Raw genomic sequence first — 15,768 nt, 5'->3', positions numbered from 1 at the left:
ATAAAGAGGCATCAGTATCATATTCAGTCTGTTTCTCAGCCAGTTCAAAACTCCTCACAGGGCCTTTAACTGGTATTTTCTGGTAAATATTCAGTTTATGTAGACCTACTCTCCATTGTTTGTGTTTACAGTTTACAATAAAGTTTTACAATTACAAGCGGAAGTGACATCACCAGCGAGCCTCGGTCAGTCTGCTGAATCAAAACAATGGCCGCCAGACAAGCTAGCACCGTACATCTTGTAGTCTTTTAAGTTTTAAAAAGAACAGCTTAAGTCTCTTTGTAGGAACCCTTACAGTGATGGATAGATAATTCCAAAAGTGTATATTTGACAGAAGAAAAACAGCTGACAGGTCCCGCTTCTCGCTGACAAAATGAGCGATGTTGTGGAGAAGACCCTGACAGCTCTGCCGAGCCTGCTGTCTTTAGACTCTCAGCCTGGATCTGCAAAACTGTCCTCCACCTCAAAACTAGGAAACCTCATCAGAGGCATCACAGAGTTGGCGTCCAAACATGTAAGTCTCTCTGTTTGAAGCGAAGCTCAGGTGAAATAAGATGAGGCTGCTAATGATGTGGTGTGATGTTAGCTTGCTAAGCTGCCTGTGCTAGCTCAAAAACCTGTGTTTACATGTTAAAACATACCTTCTGTGGAGAAAATATTCTGTACAGCACTGTGCCAAGTTCAAGACCTATTTGCAGACACACTCTCGATTCAGTTATTTTATGTAATGTGGAAATCCAGTTTAAATCACACCTGTGACTGTCAAAATGTGTCCTTGGTGGTACGTTCATGGCCATCTAATATGTTCAGACACAAGTACTTTTAGAGTAAGCTGGGAGCAGAATTGGCATTATTGAACTGTGTTGCAGGATTGTATAACCTGGAAGGCCAACATGGATGTTGGTTAAACTTTTGCTTATATCTTTCGGCTATTTTCCTAGAGATGAATATTGTAATATCCCACAATCACGTGAATGCACCAATTAATGTGGTTTACGAATAATATGATTATTATTAGTCACTGTAATACACTGACTGTCAAAAAGAGTATAGAAAGTAACGTAGAAAGTGAGTTATGGTCTGTTTTTTTTAAATCATTGTGTCATTAGCAAATATTAACAGAATGACTATTTACAAGTGGAATAAGCAACTCACTGTCACTGCATTTTTTATTAAGATAAAATTGTTATACTGAATTTTATTGTGATGAGGTACTTTAGTGATGCAGTAGCCCTGTCCTAGATATTTAATTTTCGTATGCAAGAAACAGTCTTGGATTCAGTCCCCAATGAATTTCACAGTATTACATCAAAAATGTGAAAATGTGAATTATGATGGAACCAAAATCAATTAAATCGTATAAAGCAGACCGATGACTGAATAAAAAGATAAATCGGTCAGTCTACAATCAATTCTTAATTTCATTAAGAATAGAACAAATAATTCCCAGACTTTCAAAAGCAATTATCCTTTGTGTTATCACTGCTCAGTGACTTTAAAAAAAAAAAATAGAGACAGGGAGTTAGCGTCTTAGTTATTTAATACAAGAAAACAGGACGAAAAATCTAGAAAACTGAAACCTGTAACCAAAAGATTTCTTTTTTTTTTAAAAAAGTTTTTCCTATTTTTCATGATGCAGACAAGGTGGAAGTTTTCCTTAATCTGCATCACCAACAAATCAATTATATGATATTTTTACTGTTTCACTGAAGAGCATGAAGCACTTTATTAAGATACAAAACAAGGAATGCATTGTAGAAGCCATTCTTTAACATTTACATACGAGGGTTTGACATGTCCTTCACAAAAGATAAGGTTTATTCTGTTGTTTAGCATCAGCTCAGTAGAATTAATCTCTACCAGTGTAGATTTGAATTAAGAATCAAACTCTTTACTGTCTCTACTACTTCATTTGTAACTTTCAACTTTGTTCAAGTTCTTCTTGAAATTTGAAACAGTTTATGGAAGCATCTTTTTGTAAGATTCTAATTTGTATTTTATATTTTCAAGTGGTCACTGACAACACAAAGGACATCTTTTGCAACTTTTTCTGTCATGGTATAACTCTGCATGGTGTTTCCCTTGTCCAGGAGGAGGAAAAGCTTATTCAGCGTGAGCTAACATCGATTAAAGAACAGGTGTCCTCTCCCAACACCTCCATGGTATGACTCTCCTGATTTTCCTCTTTGATCTCACACGTGAAAACCATGTTATTCAAAGCACCTGTCCTCTTTGTTTCACCCTCATTCAGAGGCAGATGAAAGAGCTCATGGTGAGAAGCATCTACTGTGAAATGCTCGGATATGAAGCTTCATTCACCTACATACATGCCATCAAACTGGCCCAACAAGGCTCTGCTCTGGAGAAGAGAGTCGGTATGTTCTCTTGTTTTTCGTTTCTTAGAAGTCTTACAAAGAATGGAACGACTCCACTTCATTGTCATCATAAAAAACAACTGAATGTGTGTTTTTCAGGTTACCTTGCTGTGTCTTTGTTTCTGAATGAAAGTCATGAGCTGCTTCTTCTCTTGGTGAACACTGTATTAAAGGTGAGTGTGAACTTATTACTGCCTTTATCACCTGGTAACTATCAGAAAAAGAAATATTGACACAATTTTGGGGGGGGTTTCAGGATCTTCAGAGCACAAACCTTATAGAAGTGTGCATGGCTCTAACTGTCGTCAGCCAGATGTTCCCAAAAGATATGATACCAGCGATCCTCCCTCTGGTTGAAGAGAAACTTAATCACCCAAAGTAAGAAATGCACTTTTTCTTCAGTCATGTGTAGGGTTGCAAAATTCTGTGAATTTTCAAAGTTGGAAACTTTCCATGGGAATAAACGGGAATAAACCAGGAATTTACTAAATTGAAGGTTGGCTCTTAATATGGAACGTGAATATAGTTGGGGAAAATATATTTAAGCATAATCCTGACTAAAACAACCAGATTTCATGCAAGTAAAGTTGAATTGGTCAGACTCTATAACCAATAATATATATGTGTGTAAGATATGCTTATTTTTTACCTCTTTAATTTTAATTTTAATTTTAATTTCTAATAACTTTTTCATTATTATTACTTTATAGACTCTTGTTTGCTTTATATATAGTCTGTCTGTCTGTCTGTCTGTCTGTCTGTCTGTCTATCTATCTATGCTATTCCTCCATCACATGCACATGGCACACTGCTTATTGCAGGGCTATTGAGACCACGCCCCTACATGCATTTTTTATTTGCATGTTGAATGGGACTTTGTTGGAGGGAGAGGGGCTCTTTTCATTTAACATTTTGAATGGGACTTGTTGTTGGGATTGCATTTTTGTTCATTTTTGAATGGGTTGGGTCGGGGGGATGAGTAATATTTAACTCAACATTCACGTTTTTTTTCTTCAATTAATAATTGATTGTTCAATAAATCATTTAACACTTGATAAAGTTATTAAAGTTATTAAGTATTAAAGTGGTTAACTGGAGCGTTCATATTTAGCATGAGTAGTATGACTTTAAAGTGTGGTGTTTTTTTTCATATTTCCAGAGAGATAATCCGACGAAAAGCAGTCCTGGCACTGTATAAATTCTACCAAATAGCACCAAATCAAGTGCAACACATCCACAACAAGTTTCGCAAAGCTCTGTGTGACAAGGATCCTGGTGTCATGACAGCTTCACTGCACATCTACCTACAGATGATCCAGGTACTTTGTGTTTCTGTACTCCTTTACCACAACATTACCTGTGTTGTGTCTGATAAAACATTACACAGACATCTGAGTTTGATCTGCTCTGCGGTCATCCAGTCAGATTATTTATTTGTTTATTTTGTCAAAGGAGAATCCAGAAGGTTACAAGGACCTGGCGGCAAGTTTTGTCACCATACTGAAGCAGGTGGTGGGAGGGAAGCTGCCCATGGATTTTAATTATCATAGTGTTCCTGCTCCGTGGCTGCAGATTCAGCTCCTCAGGATACTGTCCTTACTCGGGAAGAATGACCAGAGGTAGTTCATTTAACTTGTTTTATCTTCAGTTGATGAAGTGCAGTAGTGGACTGTTCACTCAGCTCCCTGCAAGTTGTAATTTGTTTGTTGTTTGACAGCACAAGTGAGATCATGTATGATGTCCTGGACGAGTCCTTGCGAAGAGCAGAGATGAATCACAACATCACCTATGGTATGATAAAATTAAAGAATCCTTTTTTATAACATATTTGAAATAGTCTTTTTTCATTACTTGTTGTTATCTACCTTTTTCCAGCAATATTATACGAGTGTGTAAAATGTATTTACACAATTCACCCCAAATCTGAACTTTTGGAAAAGGCTGCAAAATGCATCGGCAACTTTGTTCTGTCACAGAAGATTAATCTCAAATATCTTGGTAAGATCCAAATACGTTTTTAAACGAAAAACAATCAACATTTCAAACACTTCTTCGAGTAACTTTATGGATAATTTTAGGCTTGAAGGCCCTCACCTACGTGGTCCAGCAGGATCCAAAACTGGCCCTGCAGCACCAGATGACCATCATAGAGTGCCTCGATCACCCTGACCTCATCATCAAGCGTGAGGTGAGTCACATACTTGTGTAGGCTGGATGAAGATGTCACAGAGTTGTATGTTTACAACATGTTGTTCGGGCCACTTCTTGTTCTCTTGTAGACACTGGAGTTGCTATTTCGGATTACGAACGCACAGAATGTGACCGTCATCGTGGAGAAGATGCTGGAGTTTCTGCGGATCAATAAAGATGACTACACCACCACTGACCTGGTGGGGAAGGTTGCAGAACTGGCGGAAAAATATCCTTTTGTTTGTTAATCATCACATCCCACACTAACCGTCTTTGGAAGCTCTGACCTTTGCCTTGACCAGCAAGTCTTTGGCTCTGGCAGTGAAAAGCATCTCAAACATGTAGTATGTGAAAGGTGGATACAGCCACAAATGAGAAAAGTGAAGTTAATACTGAGGTGCCTCAAACCTGCATTCTAAGTGAAGACCAGCAGAGGGCAATCTCAATCGCTGCAAAAAAAGATAGTGTCAGGAAATAAATAAATTCTTGTTTTATTTACTCAATAAACGTTTCTAATGAGGTTATTGTCTAAACTGGTATTTTCAAGTCTTCTTCAAAACAGAATGATGTTTGTTTTGTAAATTACAGCTCCATTCAGTGTGACATGGAGGCCAAAGCAGGATATGCTGTGGCAGTTGCTACCTTGTAATTGGAAGGTGCCTGTCAATCAAATAGAGGCTGAGAAATGTTATAACACTTATCCTCCAAAGCGCCACCCCTGTGTAAAAATAGAGCACCAAAACTACCATGGGGACAGACAACATACTGAGCTCAATGCTTCAAACAGTGCACAGCAAATGAATGGGTAATGGTACCTTATGGTCACAAATAAACAGACTTTATTTTCCTCATGCTTCTGACTTAGCTGCGTATAAGGAACAGTTTGTGAAATCCTGAGTAAAAGCATGATTTCAATGCTATGTTCATCAATATAAAGGTAGTTATGAATATTCTGTAATTTTACATAAAAGTTATGAAGCAACCAGTAGGGATGCACCAATCCTGCTTTTTAGGTCCCGATACCGATATCGATACCTGGGCTTTGGTATCTGCCAATACCGATACTAGCCAATCCGATCCTGGTATTGATTTAAAAATCTCTATTCTTTAATGTGAGGATAGAATCATGTTTTGGCAACTTCAGGTTTTTCTGACTTGATGGTGAACTTTACCTGGGTTCCAATTGCTAAACCAGAGGCTGGAATCCCTTAATTTCAAGGATCCGGAACAATTAAATCCAGTAACCTGTCTATTTCTTCACACTTTGAATCCATTAATAGAAGGTTTATTGCTTCTTTGCGGTAGGCTAAAGCTGACGTAAACTTCTTCCTTTGGGCTCCCATTATTTTTTTAAGCGCGACTACCATCCTTCGAAACATTAGCGCTGCACATGTTGCAAGTTTCCGGCGGAGTTGTTAGCAAGAGAAGCGTGACATGCACCTAAACTGCAGAGCCTCTGCAGTTAGTCTCCATCACACTCCACCGGGCAAAAATGCACAATCCGGCCAGCGCTGATGACGTAGAAGACGCACATGGTTGTTGTAAAAACAGAAAAGCATGGAACTGAGATGAATAGTTCTTTCATATGGATCGCACTATATATCTATACTATATATCGGCCCCTTGTCACCGATATCCGATCTAGCTTTTTGAGCCCGATCTAGCCGATATCCGATACCAGGATCGGATCGGTGCATCCCTAGAAACCAGTGCTGTCAGCATTAACACATTACTCATGATGCAATGAAGATCTGAAGTCAACCCATTAAATATTTTGTTCCTTGTGGCACACCGTAGTTCAGCCTCTGCAGTGTCTTCCTGCTTCCTGCTGCCAGTTGATTGAAAATAACGACACCACTGCATTTTGAATGCCACATTTCTCTTAAAAAGACTCCCAGACAGTTTAGTTGACAAGTCAAAAGTAATATATATTATGTGTAAAAATGACTAAAGTACTTCAAGTTTTGAGCTAACTACGGATACTCGGTGATGAATTGCGAACTTTGGAAACATTACATAACATTACATGATTTTAAATACCTTGTTTGTTCCCTATGTTGTGTTGCCTTTTTTCTTATATACCATTCTACATATGCACCAGACAATGAGTGGTTCATTGAGACCATGAACACAGTGTTTTCAGTGGGTGGAGAAATGATGCAGCCTGACATCCCCAACAGCTTCTTGAAACTGCTGTGTGAAGGTGAGATAACCCACACCTGGCTTACCGGTTCAGTAATTAAATACTAATGATGATCATTATTTCTTTTAACTGTTCCAGGATTTGACAGTGAGGAGGAGGACAGGAAGTTGAGACAGTTTGCTGTGGATTCCTACATTTCTTTGCTGCAGGGAGAGCCCGGCAAGCTGCCTCAGCGCTTTCTCCAGGTCATCAGCTGGGTGAGTGCTGTTTGCACTGTGAGCTGTTTGTTTTGTTCTTGTGGAAGAGAGTCACGCTTGTGTGTCGTCTGATTAATTATGATATGAGAGAAGAGGGACTGAGTAACATCACTGCAGAGTTTCACAAGCACACTTAAGCTCTGTCTCCTTTCTGCTGTGCACAGGTCCTCGGTGAATACTCATATCTAAAGGAGGAACTTGAATCTGCCACAGTCCTGAGGCTGCTCACCAAACTGCTCGACTCAAAGAACACCAGCAGTGAAACCAAGAGCTGGGTGCTCATCGCGATGACCAAGCTGTGTGCGGGCGGGGCGGGTGTTTCTGTGGCTCAGGAGCTTTCTGAGGCGTACAGCAGCTCACTGGACACGGTACTGAGGCAGAGGGCTCAGGAGCTGCAGCACCTCAGCCAGGACTCAGAGATACGGGCCAGGGTGCTGTCTCGAGACGGCCTGGACTCCCTGGAGGTAAGAAACATGCAAGGCTGCAGATTTACAGTGATGATGGTTAATCGCACAGTATACAGTGCTGTGAAAAAGTATTTGCCCCCTTCCTGATTTCTTATATTTTTGCATTTTTTTCACAATTAAATGTTTCAGATCATCAAACATATTTTAATATTAGACAAAGATAACCAGAGTAAACACTAAATGCAGTTTTTAAATGATGATTTAATTTTTTAAGGGGAAAAAGTTATCCAAACCCTCCTGACCCTGTGTGAAAAAGTATTTGCCCCCTAAACCTAATAACTGGTTGTGCCACCCTTCGAGGCAATAACTGCAATCAAGTGTTTGTGATAACTGGCGATGAGTCTTTTACAGCATTCTGGAGGAGTTTTGGCCCACTCTACTTTACAGAATTGTTTTAATTCAGCCACACTGGAGGGTTTTTGAGCATGAACGGCCTGTTACGGTCATGCCACAGCATCTCAATCAGACTCAAGTCTGGGCTTTGACCAAGCCACTCCAAAACCTTCTTTTTTTTTTTTTTTTTTTTAAGTCATTCAGAGGTGGACTTAGTGGTGTGTTTTGGATCATTGTCCTGTTGCATAACCCAAGTGTGCTTAAGCTTGAGGTCTCGAACTGATGGCCTGACATTCACCTTCAGGATTTTCTGGTAGAGAGCAGAATTCATGGTTCCATCTATTAGAGCAAGTCGTCTAGGTCCAGATGCAGCAAAGCAGCACCAGAACATCACACTACCACCACCATGTTTGACTGTTGGTATGATGCTCTTTTTATCAAATGCTGTGTTGGTTTTACACCAGATGTAACGCGACACACACCTTCCAAAAACTTCAGCTTTTTTCTTGTCAGTGCACAGAATATTTTCCCAGAAGTCTTGGGGATCATCAAGGTGCGTTTAGTGATTGTGAGACGAGCTTTAATGTTCTTTTTGGTCAGCAGTGGTTTTTGCCTTGGAGCTCTCTCATGGATGCTGTTTTTGCCCAATCTTTTTCTTAACTCTCTTAACTGAGGCAAGTGAGGCCTGTAGTTCTTTAGAAGTGGTTCTGGGTTCCTTTTGTGACCTAGATGAGTCGTCGCTGTGCTCTTGGAGTAATTTTGGTAGGCCGGTCACTCCTGGGAAGGTTCACCACTGTTCCAAGCTTTCTTCATTTGTGGATAATGGCTCTCACTGTGGTTCTCTGGAATCCCAAAGCCTTAGAAATGGCTTTGTAACCCTTTCCAGACTGATAGACGTCAATGACTTTTTCTCATCTGTTCTGGAATTTCTTTAGATCACGACAAGATGTGTTACTTTTTAAGATCTTTTAGCCCACTTAACTTTGTCAGACAGGTTCTATTTAAGTGATTTCTTGATTCAACAGGTCTGACAGTAATCAGGTCTAGGTGTGGCTAGTGAAATCGAGCTCAGCTTTCCAAAAAATCCGGTTAATCCAAATGAATTTGTGATTTCACACGGTGGGGCAATTGCTTTTTCACACAGGGTCAGGTTGGTTTGGATAACTTTTTTTCCCTCAATAAATAAAATCATCATTTAAAAACTGCATTTTGTATTAACTCTGGTTATCATTGTCTTATATTAATGTTTTTTGGATGATTTGAAACATTTAAGTGTGAAAAATGTGCAATAATATGAGAAATCAGGAAGGGGGCAAATACCTTTTCACAGCACTGTATATTATGATTGTAGGGTATTAAAATGTTTTGAATACAGAAACAGTTAACTTTTTATCTTCAAAAAAAATGTTCATGCCAAAAACACCTTCAAATGAATTTGCTCTGGAAACCACAACAGATTGCTTCACTTTATAAAGTTGTTGCTCTTTCTTTGATCATGGAAAAAAACCTGAATAACTTCCCTTCAAAGACACACAGCTAATTACATTTATGACTGTTTTCCTGAGGATTGTAGCGATGATCATGTTGTATCTGTTTTAGCATGTCTAGAGTGGTTTGAAGGGTTGGGTGTGCCTCAGAACTCCATCCAGTTTGAAGTGCATTGTTAATCAGCTTTTTCCAAATGAAGTTGAAACATGCAGTGGATATTTTTAGGTGGATTCCTCTCTATCGTTTCTGGATGGATTCGTGTCAGAGGCGTTGGCTGCTGGCGCGGCTCCTTACAAGCCTCCTCACCAGCGGCAGGAGGAGCTCGCTCAGTCGAAAGGTAACACTCATTTGCATACTTGGATGTGGCAGATGCAGTAACCTGTGTGTTTGTGCTGGCTTGTTTGGATTCGCTCTGACTGTGTTGTCTCCTCAGCTCTGAGCCTGGAGCCGTACGGCTTGTCCCTGCCCATCAGCATGTCGGCATGCAGCATCACTGACAGACAGTCTCCCACACTGCTGTCCATCAGCTCCGGTCTGTCAGGCGATAGCACTGATCTCTCACATAAAGGAGGGTGTGTAGACAAAATTAACTTACTGAATCTTTCTGAATTAAAACAACATGTCAATGAATTTCATCTTAACACATTACCTTGTTTTTTTTCTTTCAGCTCTACTACTCTGAAGCTGGATGGAGTGAAGCGGGTATGGGGGAAGGAGGGCTACTTGGCGCAGAGGGAACTTTTAGAGGAGGCTGCCCATGTTGAGATGCCCAGTCCCCTCCGCTCACCCATCCAGCAGGGAGAGGCTGAGGGGTCACACAGCCAGACTCCCACTCCTACACCGACCCCTGAGCCAGAACAGGAGAAACAGCAACTGGCCTCTTCACTGTTTGTCGGCCTGGGCTCCCAGAGCTCTGTGTGTCTGGTGAGATCCACTGATTCATTTTTATTTGTTTGAGCTCTAGTTTTTAGTGATACATTTACTTTGATAAAGATTATTACTTTTCCTTTTCAATAGATGGGGAAGTCTGAGCTGCCTCCTCAGCGTTTCAGGAGGAAAGCCAAAAGCCCAGGCTCGTCTTCAGGCTCCAGTGAGCTGTCATCTAACTCCACTCTCTCTCCTCCGAGCACAGTGGATAACTTACTGTGTAACAACCTCCTGGACTCAAACACCCCCTCAGAGCTGGATGTTCCTTCACCAGAGCCTCCACCACAACTCTCTCAGGACCTCAGCACTGCAAACGGCACCTGTGATGTGGAGTTAACCGACACTGACTTGAAGGAGAGCGAGCCCACTCTCATTAGGGACAATGGCGTGCTAGCTACTGAAGACCTGGACAAACCCAGGGACTTGTGTCTCAGTTCTCATCTTCCTGCAGAGCTCTCTGGACTCTGCTGCTCAGAAATCACTCATTTGTGCTCCCACCAAAGCCTCCAACTCTCAACCTGTCATGTTCAGAGAGACAAATCTGTAGTGTTAGTGGTTTTTATTTATAACTCCTCTGACTCTGACGTTCAGCAGATACTACTCAAGCTGGACTCGGATCAACTTGAGGTATGTTTGGTATCATGCATACTATTACAGGTGATGTCTTTTTATTCAAGTAATTCTATCAAATGGTGGTTTTTTTTTTGTTATTTCAGGTGTTGTGTGTGTGTGAGAGTCCAGTCAAGGAGGTGAGAAGTGACAGTGTAGCTGTGTGTCAGTACACCCTGACTGTCAGGAGGCCTTCAGTCCATGTCGAAGTAGCAGGGATGGTGTCTTACATGTCTCCTTCTGGCACGCCTCAGTCAGTTCAGTTCTCATGCAAGCTGCCTCTAACCAGCTTCATCAGGTGACTTGTTTTCCTCTCTTCATGTCTAAGTTTGGCTGCATGAAGAAAGGTTAGTAGCTGACTGTGTTTTCTAATTTCTCTCAGACCTCTGACGGTGTCCACAGAGGAGTACGGGGCAATGTGGCTGGAGTTCTCTAACGACACAAAGCAGAACTTGACGCTAATCGGTGACGGTCGTGAATCTCTCACAGCCACTCTGAATGTGCTGAAGAAGAAACTGCAGCTTCATGTGGTGGAGATTATAGGTGAAAACACTTTAACTAACACTCATAAGGAGGCTGTGGCTCAGGGAAAAGAGGGGGTCTTCTACATAACAGAAGACTGGCAGTGTGATCCTTGTCTCTTTTGGTTTGCATGCCTTAGACCAGGGGCGTCAAACTCATCTCAGTTCAGGGGCCACATTCAGCCCAAGTTGATCTGAAGTGGGCTGGACCAGTAAAATTACAACATAATAACCTATAGATAACCTATAAATAACAACAACTCTAAATGTTTCTAAATGTTTGTTTTAGGGCAAAAGGGTACAAATACATTCTGAAAATGTTCACATGTAATGAACTATCTTTCTACATAAACAGCTGTTGTATTTTTTGCCATGATGAGTCTCATAGTGGGCCGTATATTTTACTCTTTAAGCACTGAAACCTGCTGCAAACACATCAAACACACAGGTTACCCATTCACCTGACACAGTGTGTAATGTTTACTGCAAAAGAACAGAGATTATAATAATGAAGAAGGTAAAGTTGATTATTCTGGACCCCTCAGCTCCAGCATGAACAGTTTGCTTGCTGGACAGTGTTGTATGCAGGCGTGTAGTGCTAGTGTTAGTAGTTAGTGGATCATCTTATAGTGCTCTAAAAAGTCTGTATGAATCTCAACTGGATTATGCAAACAGCAAGTCATCTATTTTCCCACTTTGAGAAAAAAAGTCCAGAAAAACAGTGCCGTCAGGTATGCTCCATCAGAACTATGATTGTATGCGACCCCCAGAGGACAAATTTGAAATAGTTATTACTTTTATTGAAAATTGCAGTTAATGTCTTTTCTGTTATTTTTTCACTTTGCAAAGTTGTTCCACGGGCCGGATTAGAACCTCTGGTGGGCCGGTTTTGGCCCGTGGGCCGCATGTTTGACACCCCTTGTCTAAAACTCTCCGGGGTAGATTGTTACCCTGAGAAGGAGAGTGTTTTTTGACAATCTCACTGAGATTATGAACTTTATTGTGCCACATTTTGCTTCTTAGATCTAAAAATGAACTGTCTTGTTCTAGTGAGTAATTGGTCAGTAGTTTTAAGCAAGCATTATTCATTTTATAGAATTTTTAAAATCAATATACATGTTAAATCTAGGTATCGATTTCACCAGTTGTTCATGTGTTAGATGCATCCTTCACTTCCCCTGTGTTTAAAGCTAATAGTGACTACACTTTATTAGGGGTGAGTATTGGCAAGAACCTCACGATACGATATGCATCACGATACTTGGGTCACAATACGATAGTAGAATATTGCAATATATCACAATATTGTGATATATTGCAATATTCTACACAGTAAACTAAGAAAAAAATAGAGATGGTGTATATGTAAATCACACAATATAACTCAAAATTGAAAGGACAAATGAAGTCAAAACTATTTGATTGAAAACAACTTTTCCACTTTATTGTTTTTGAAATACTGAAGTCGTATTTTAGTACCAACTCGGCTAAAATGTGAATTTGAATTATTACAAAAATATCGATATTAAGAGTTGAACTATCGATATCATTTTGAGGTGAAAGTATCGCAATATATTGCTGTATCGATATTCTTTCACACCTCTACACTTTATTGATTGTTCTCACAGGTATGGAGGGTATTGTAGCTTGCCGGCTTCTCCAAGATCATCCGTGTCTGATGCACTGTCGTGTCCATGCTGGAACGCTGGCTGTGTGGCTTCGCTCCCCAGTCGCTGACCTTCCTGACTGCCTGATCTATCACTGTCAGCGAGCTTTACAGGAGCACTGAGGTCCCCCTCTTCTCGACCGTAACACCCCCACTGACACCACTGAGCATGATGACCACCTGACCCCTTCACCTGCTGAGGAGGAGGAGGTACATAGAGCAGCAGTGCAGAACCGTACAGGACACAGAGCAGTTGCAGTGTTTACCGTTAGTTTATCTCTGCCAGTATAAATTACACAGTCTTTCTTTTCTTTATCTGAATGAAAGTTATTTATTTTTCACTGTTGTTTGAAGGTCACGGCTCGTGATAACCTCAGGGCCAAAAGATTGTGTTTTTATCCTTCTGAGGATGCTTCAGAATAACACTCATGTCTTAAAATGATGACAGGGCTCTGTAATGACTTGAAAACTTCAATGATTGAAACACTGTTTGTGTGTGAAATGAATACAGATTTGTTCTGTGTATGTTATTTGAGTGAAGATGAAATCATGAATATCCAGAGGTTGTTTTGTTTTGTTTTGTTTTGTTTGTTTTTTTTGCATCCTAGGTCTGAATGCTTGCTAACAAGAAAGATAAGGTACGCTTTCTTGTTTTTGACTTGATTTTTACACACCATACAAGTATCATTAACAGGTTTATCTCCGTTTTTCATGTCGCATCTTAGCGTTTCATTGCTATTATGCACTTGTAATACAGTGATATCAATTGGATTGGAAAGAATGACATGAATTTTTGCATGAGATTAGTTGTAGGTATTTATAAGATATTTCAAGAGACACACATTGAGATAATTGATATCTTTCAAGAGTACCAGATGAAGTTTTCTTTCTTTTTTGTCATGAATTCAAACAAAACCTAGAATAAACATAAACACTTCTTATCTTTACAGAGAGCTTCTCTTTCAGAGGTATTTGCTCATCTTCTGTAGTGAAGTCAGTGTCTTGGAGAGGAAGGCTTTCTTTTCTTTTCTTTTGTTTTTGTGATGCTACTTTCTGTGTGCTGTGATTATCTATGCACTCATATCTCTGCTGTGTCAGCCTCGGTGAGATTCCGGTGGATTTTGGCAGTCTTGGATTATTATATTTTTGTATCAATGCAGTATTAAAACGTATTTATTGGATATATATTCTTACAGAAATATTTTGTACTCATTTATCTGAGAGAGAAAAAAAATCAGTGCTTCACTGTTTGATTGTTGTGCATCAGATGTGACACATTGCAGCCTGTTTTATTTGAATCATCTTGAAGGGAAAGTTTACTTTGATTCTGTTTGCCTGATTTGAAGCAGAGTGAAGCTAACAATGTGTCTGAAACTCAACCTAACCTAACGCCTTATGTTTTAATGCCATGGCGGCATTTTTTATTTGTGCCTGTGGTACAGAAGGAATCATGTTTTTATTAGAGTGCCTGCCACTACTTTTTGCTAATTTATGAATAAATCCAACACGTTCATCAACTGAATTTTGACTCCATAATTATTCATTGTAAAATACTCTGATTTACACCTTTAACAGCCATGAATAAGATGTGCTAAATACAAAGAAAGGCTATAATCTGTGTATATTTTTGTTCTTGCTATTTGTTATATTTACTTGAGTGAAAAGATAATATAAATCTGTATTGATGAAATGTATTCACTGAGGCATACACCAAATGGATTGACAAAGATATGAAATGGTCCACATTCTATTAGACTCTGAAAAAAACATCTGCACTCAAATTTAATTTGGACCCAAGTCCTGGTTTTCAGGATTCGTGGCTCAACTTAGATTGAAGCACTGATGACAGGGACCTGGACTTGGACTCATACACTGACTTCATGTGGACTTATTGATTAAGACTGGGGGTTTTTGGCCCTTTTTGGGCCCTTATAATTGATCAAGTTTCAAACTAGGGCTGCATGTGTGTTAACTTGCATGTATGTCGTCAGCAACAACAGGTCCTGCCAGGATGCTCTAAGAGAGTAACCATAAATCGACTCATGTGTGGACTCAGTCCAGATTCTTCTTAGTGATGAATTTAAAACTTGGAACTCGATGCTTGACTCAAATTCAAGGTTTGTTAGGCTGACAAAAACAGTCTTTTTTTAATGAAGATATCCTTTTCACAAATATCTAACATTGGAAACAATATGAGATGATCCTGTTTTAAAGGGTTTTACTGTATAATATGGTGGCCCTGAAGGACAAAACAAATTTACAAAAGATGAAACAAAGTTGGAGACAAATTTACATTTTGGAGAACATTTTTACATTTTATAAAACAAAATTACATCAGCAAAACACTTTTACCAAGGCCAAAACAAATTTACATTTAAGGAAACAAATTTTACTTACGACGGAACACTTTTACCATTTCTGAAACAAATCAACATTTCATTTTTACGGAAAGGGAATGTACCAAATACTGGAAGTGATCCAGAAGTGATCGAGTGAGGGGTCATTTAGTTTGTTTTGATGGAGAGAAACCAAACAGAGATGGATGTGGTTTACATATTAGGACATCCTCGGGTTTCAGAGTGAGGTGTCAGACCTCAGATGAAAAAGCATCATGTCTCGGAAAATCTTCATCATGTGTTAGAATTCAGATGAAACGTCCTCAGACCACATAGCCTCAGGCTAAATGGAGTCAGACTAGAAGGAGTCAGACTTAATGGTAAAAGTAAATTTGTGTTGTTCTTGCTAAAAGTGTTTTGCTGATGTAATTTTGTTTTATAAAATGTAAAAATGAT

General features: G+C 39.7%; 1 protein-coding gene across 1 annotated transcript; it reads left to right on the top strand.

Moving 5' to 3' along the window:
• The first annotated feature begins 186 nt into the window (after positions 1-186).
• Positions 187-14,498, top strand: ap4e1 (adaptor related protein complex 4 subunit epsilon 1). The gene is made up of 21 exons (XM_034685076.1): positions 187-514; positions 2,091-2,162; positions 2,252-2,375; positions 2,475-2,548; positions 2,632-2,753; positions 3,535-3,694; positions 3,828-3,994; positions 4,093-4,166; positions 4,251-4,373; positions 4,454-4,563; positions 4,655-4,794; positions 6,656-6,768; positions 6,847-6,965; positions 7,130-7,429; positions 9,479-9,590; positions 9,687-9,825; positions 9,922-10,177; positions 10,271-10,807; positions 10,897-11,087; positions 11,172-11,332; positions 12,939-14,498. Exons 1-21 carry the CDS (start codon positions 374-376, stop codon positions 13,097-13,099), a joined length of 3,396 nt encoding a protein of 1,131 aa, XP_034540967.1. The 5' UTR covers positions 187-373; the 3' UTR covers positions 13,100-14,498.
• Positions 14,499-15,768: the final 1,270 nt, after the last annotated feature.

The sequence above is a fragment of the Notolabrus celidotus genome, chromosome 6 (assembly GCF_009762535.1).
Source record: "Notolabrus celidotus isolate fNotCel1 chromosome 6, fNotCel1.pri, whole genome shotgun sequence".
In the NCBI taxonomy this organism is placed as follows: Eukaryota; Metazoa; Chordata; class Actinopteri; order Labriformes; family Labridae; genus Notolabrus; species Notolabrus celidotus.
The sequence above is the reverse complement of the archived record's forward strand: the minus strand, read 5'-3'. Positions and strand labels throughout refer to the sequence as shown.

Bases quoted from the DNA above. Each gene is read 5' to 3' on its own strand.
- ap4e1 (XM_034685076.1), top strand. From the start codon at position 374: ATGAGCGATGTTGTGGAGAAGACCCTGACAGCTCTGCCGAGCCTGCTG. The intron at 4,795-6,655 runs ATATCCTTTTGT...ATACCATTCTAC, and splicing joins GTTGCAGAACTGGCGGAAAA to ATATGCACCAGACAATGAGT. The intron at 10,808-10,896 runs GTATGTTTGGTA...TTGTTATTTCAG, and splicing joins TGGACTCGGATCAACTTGAG to GTGTTGTGTGTGTGTGAGAG.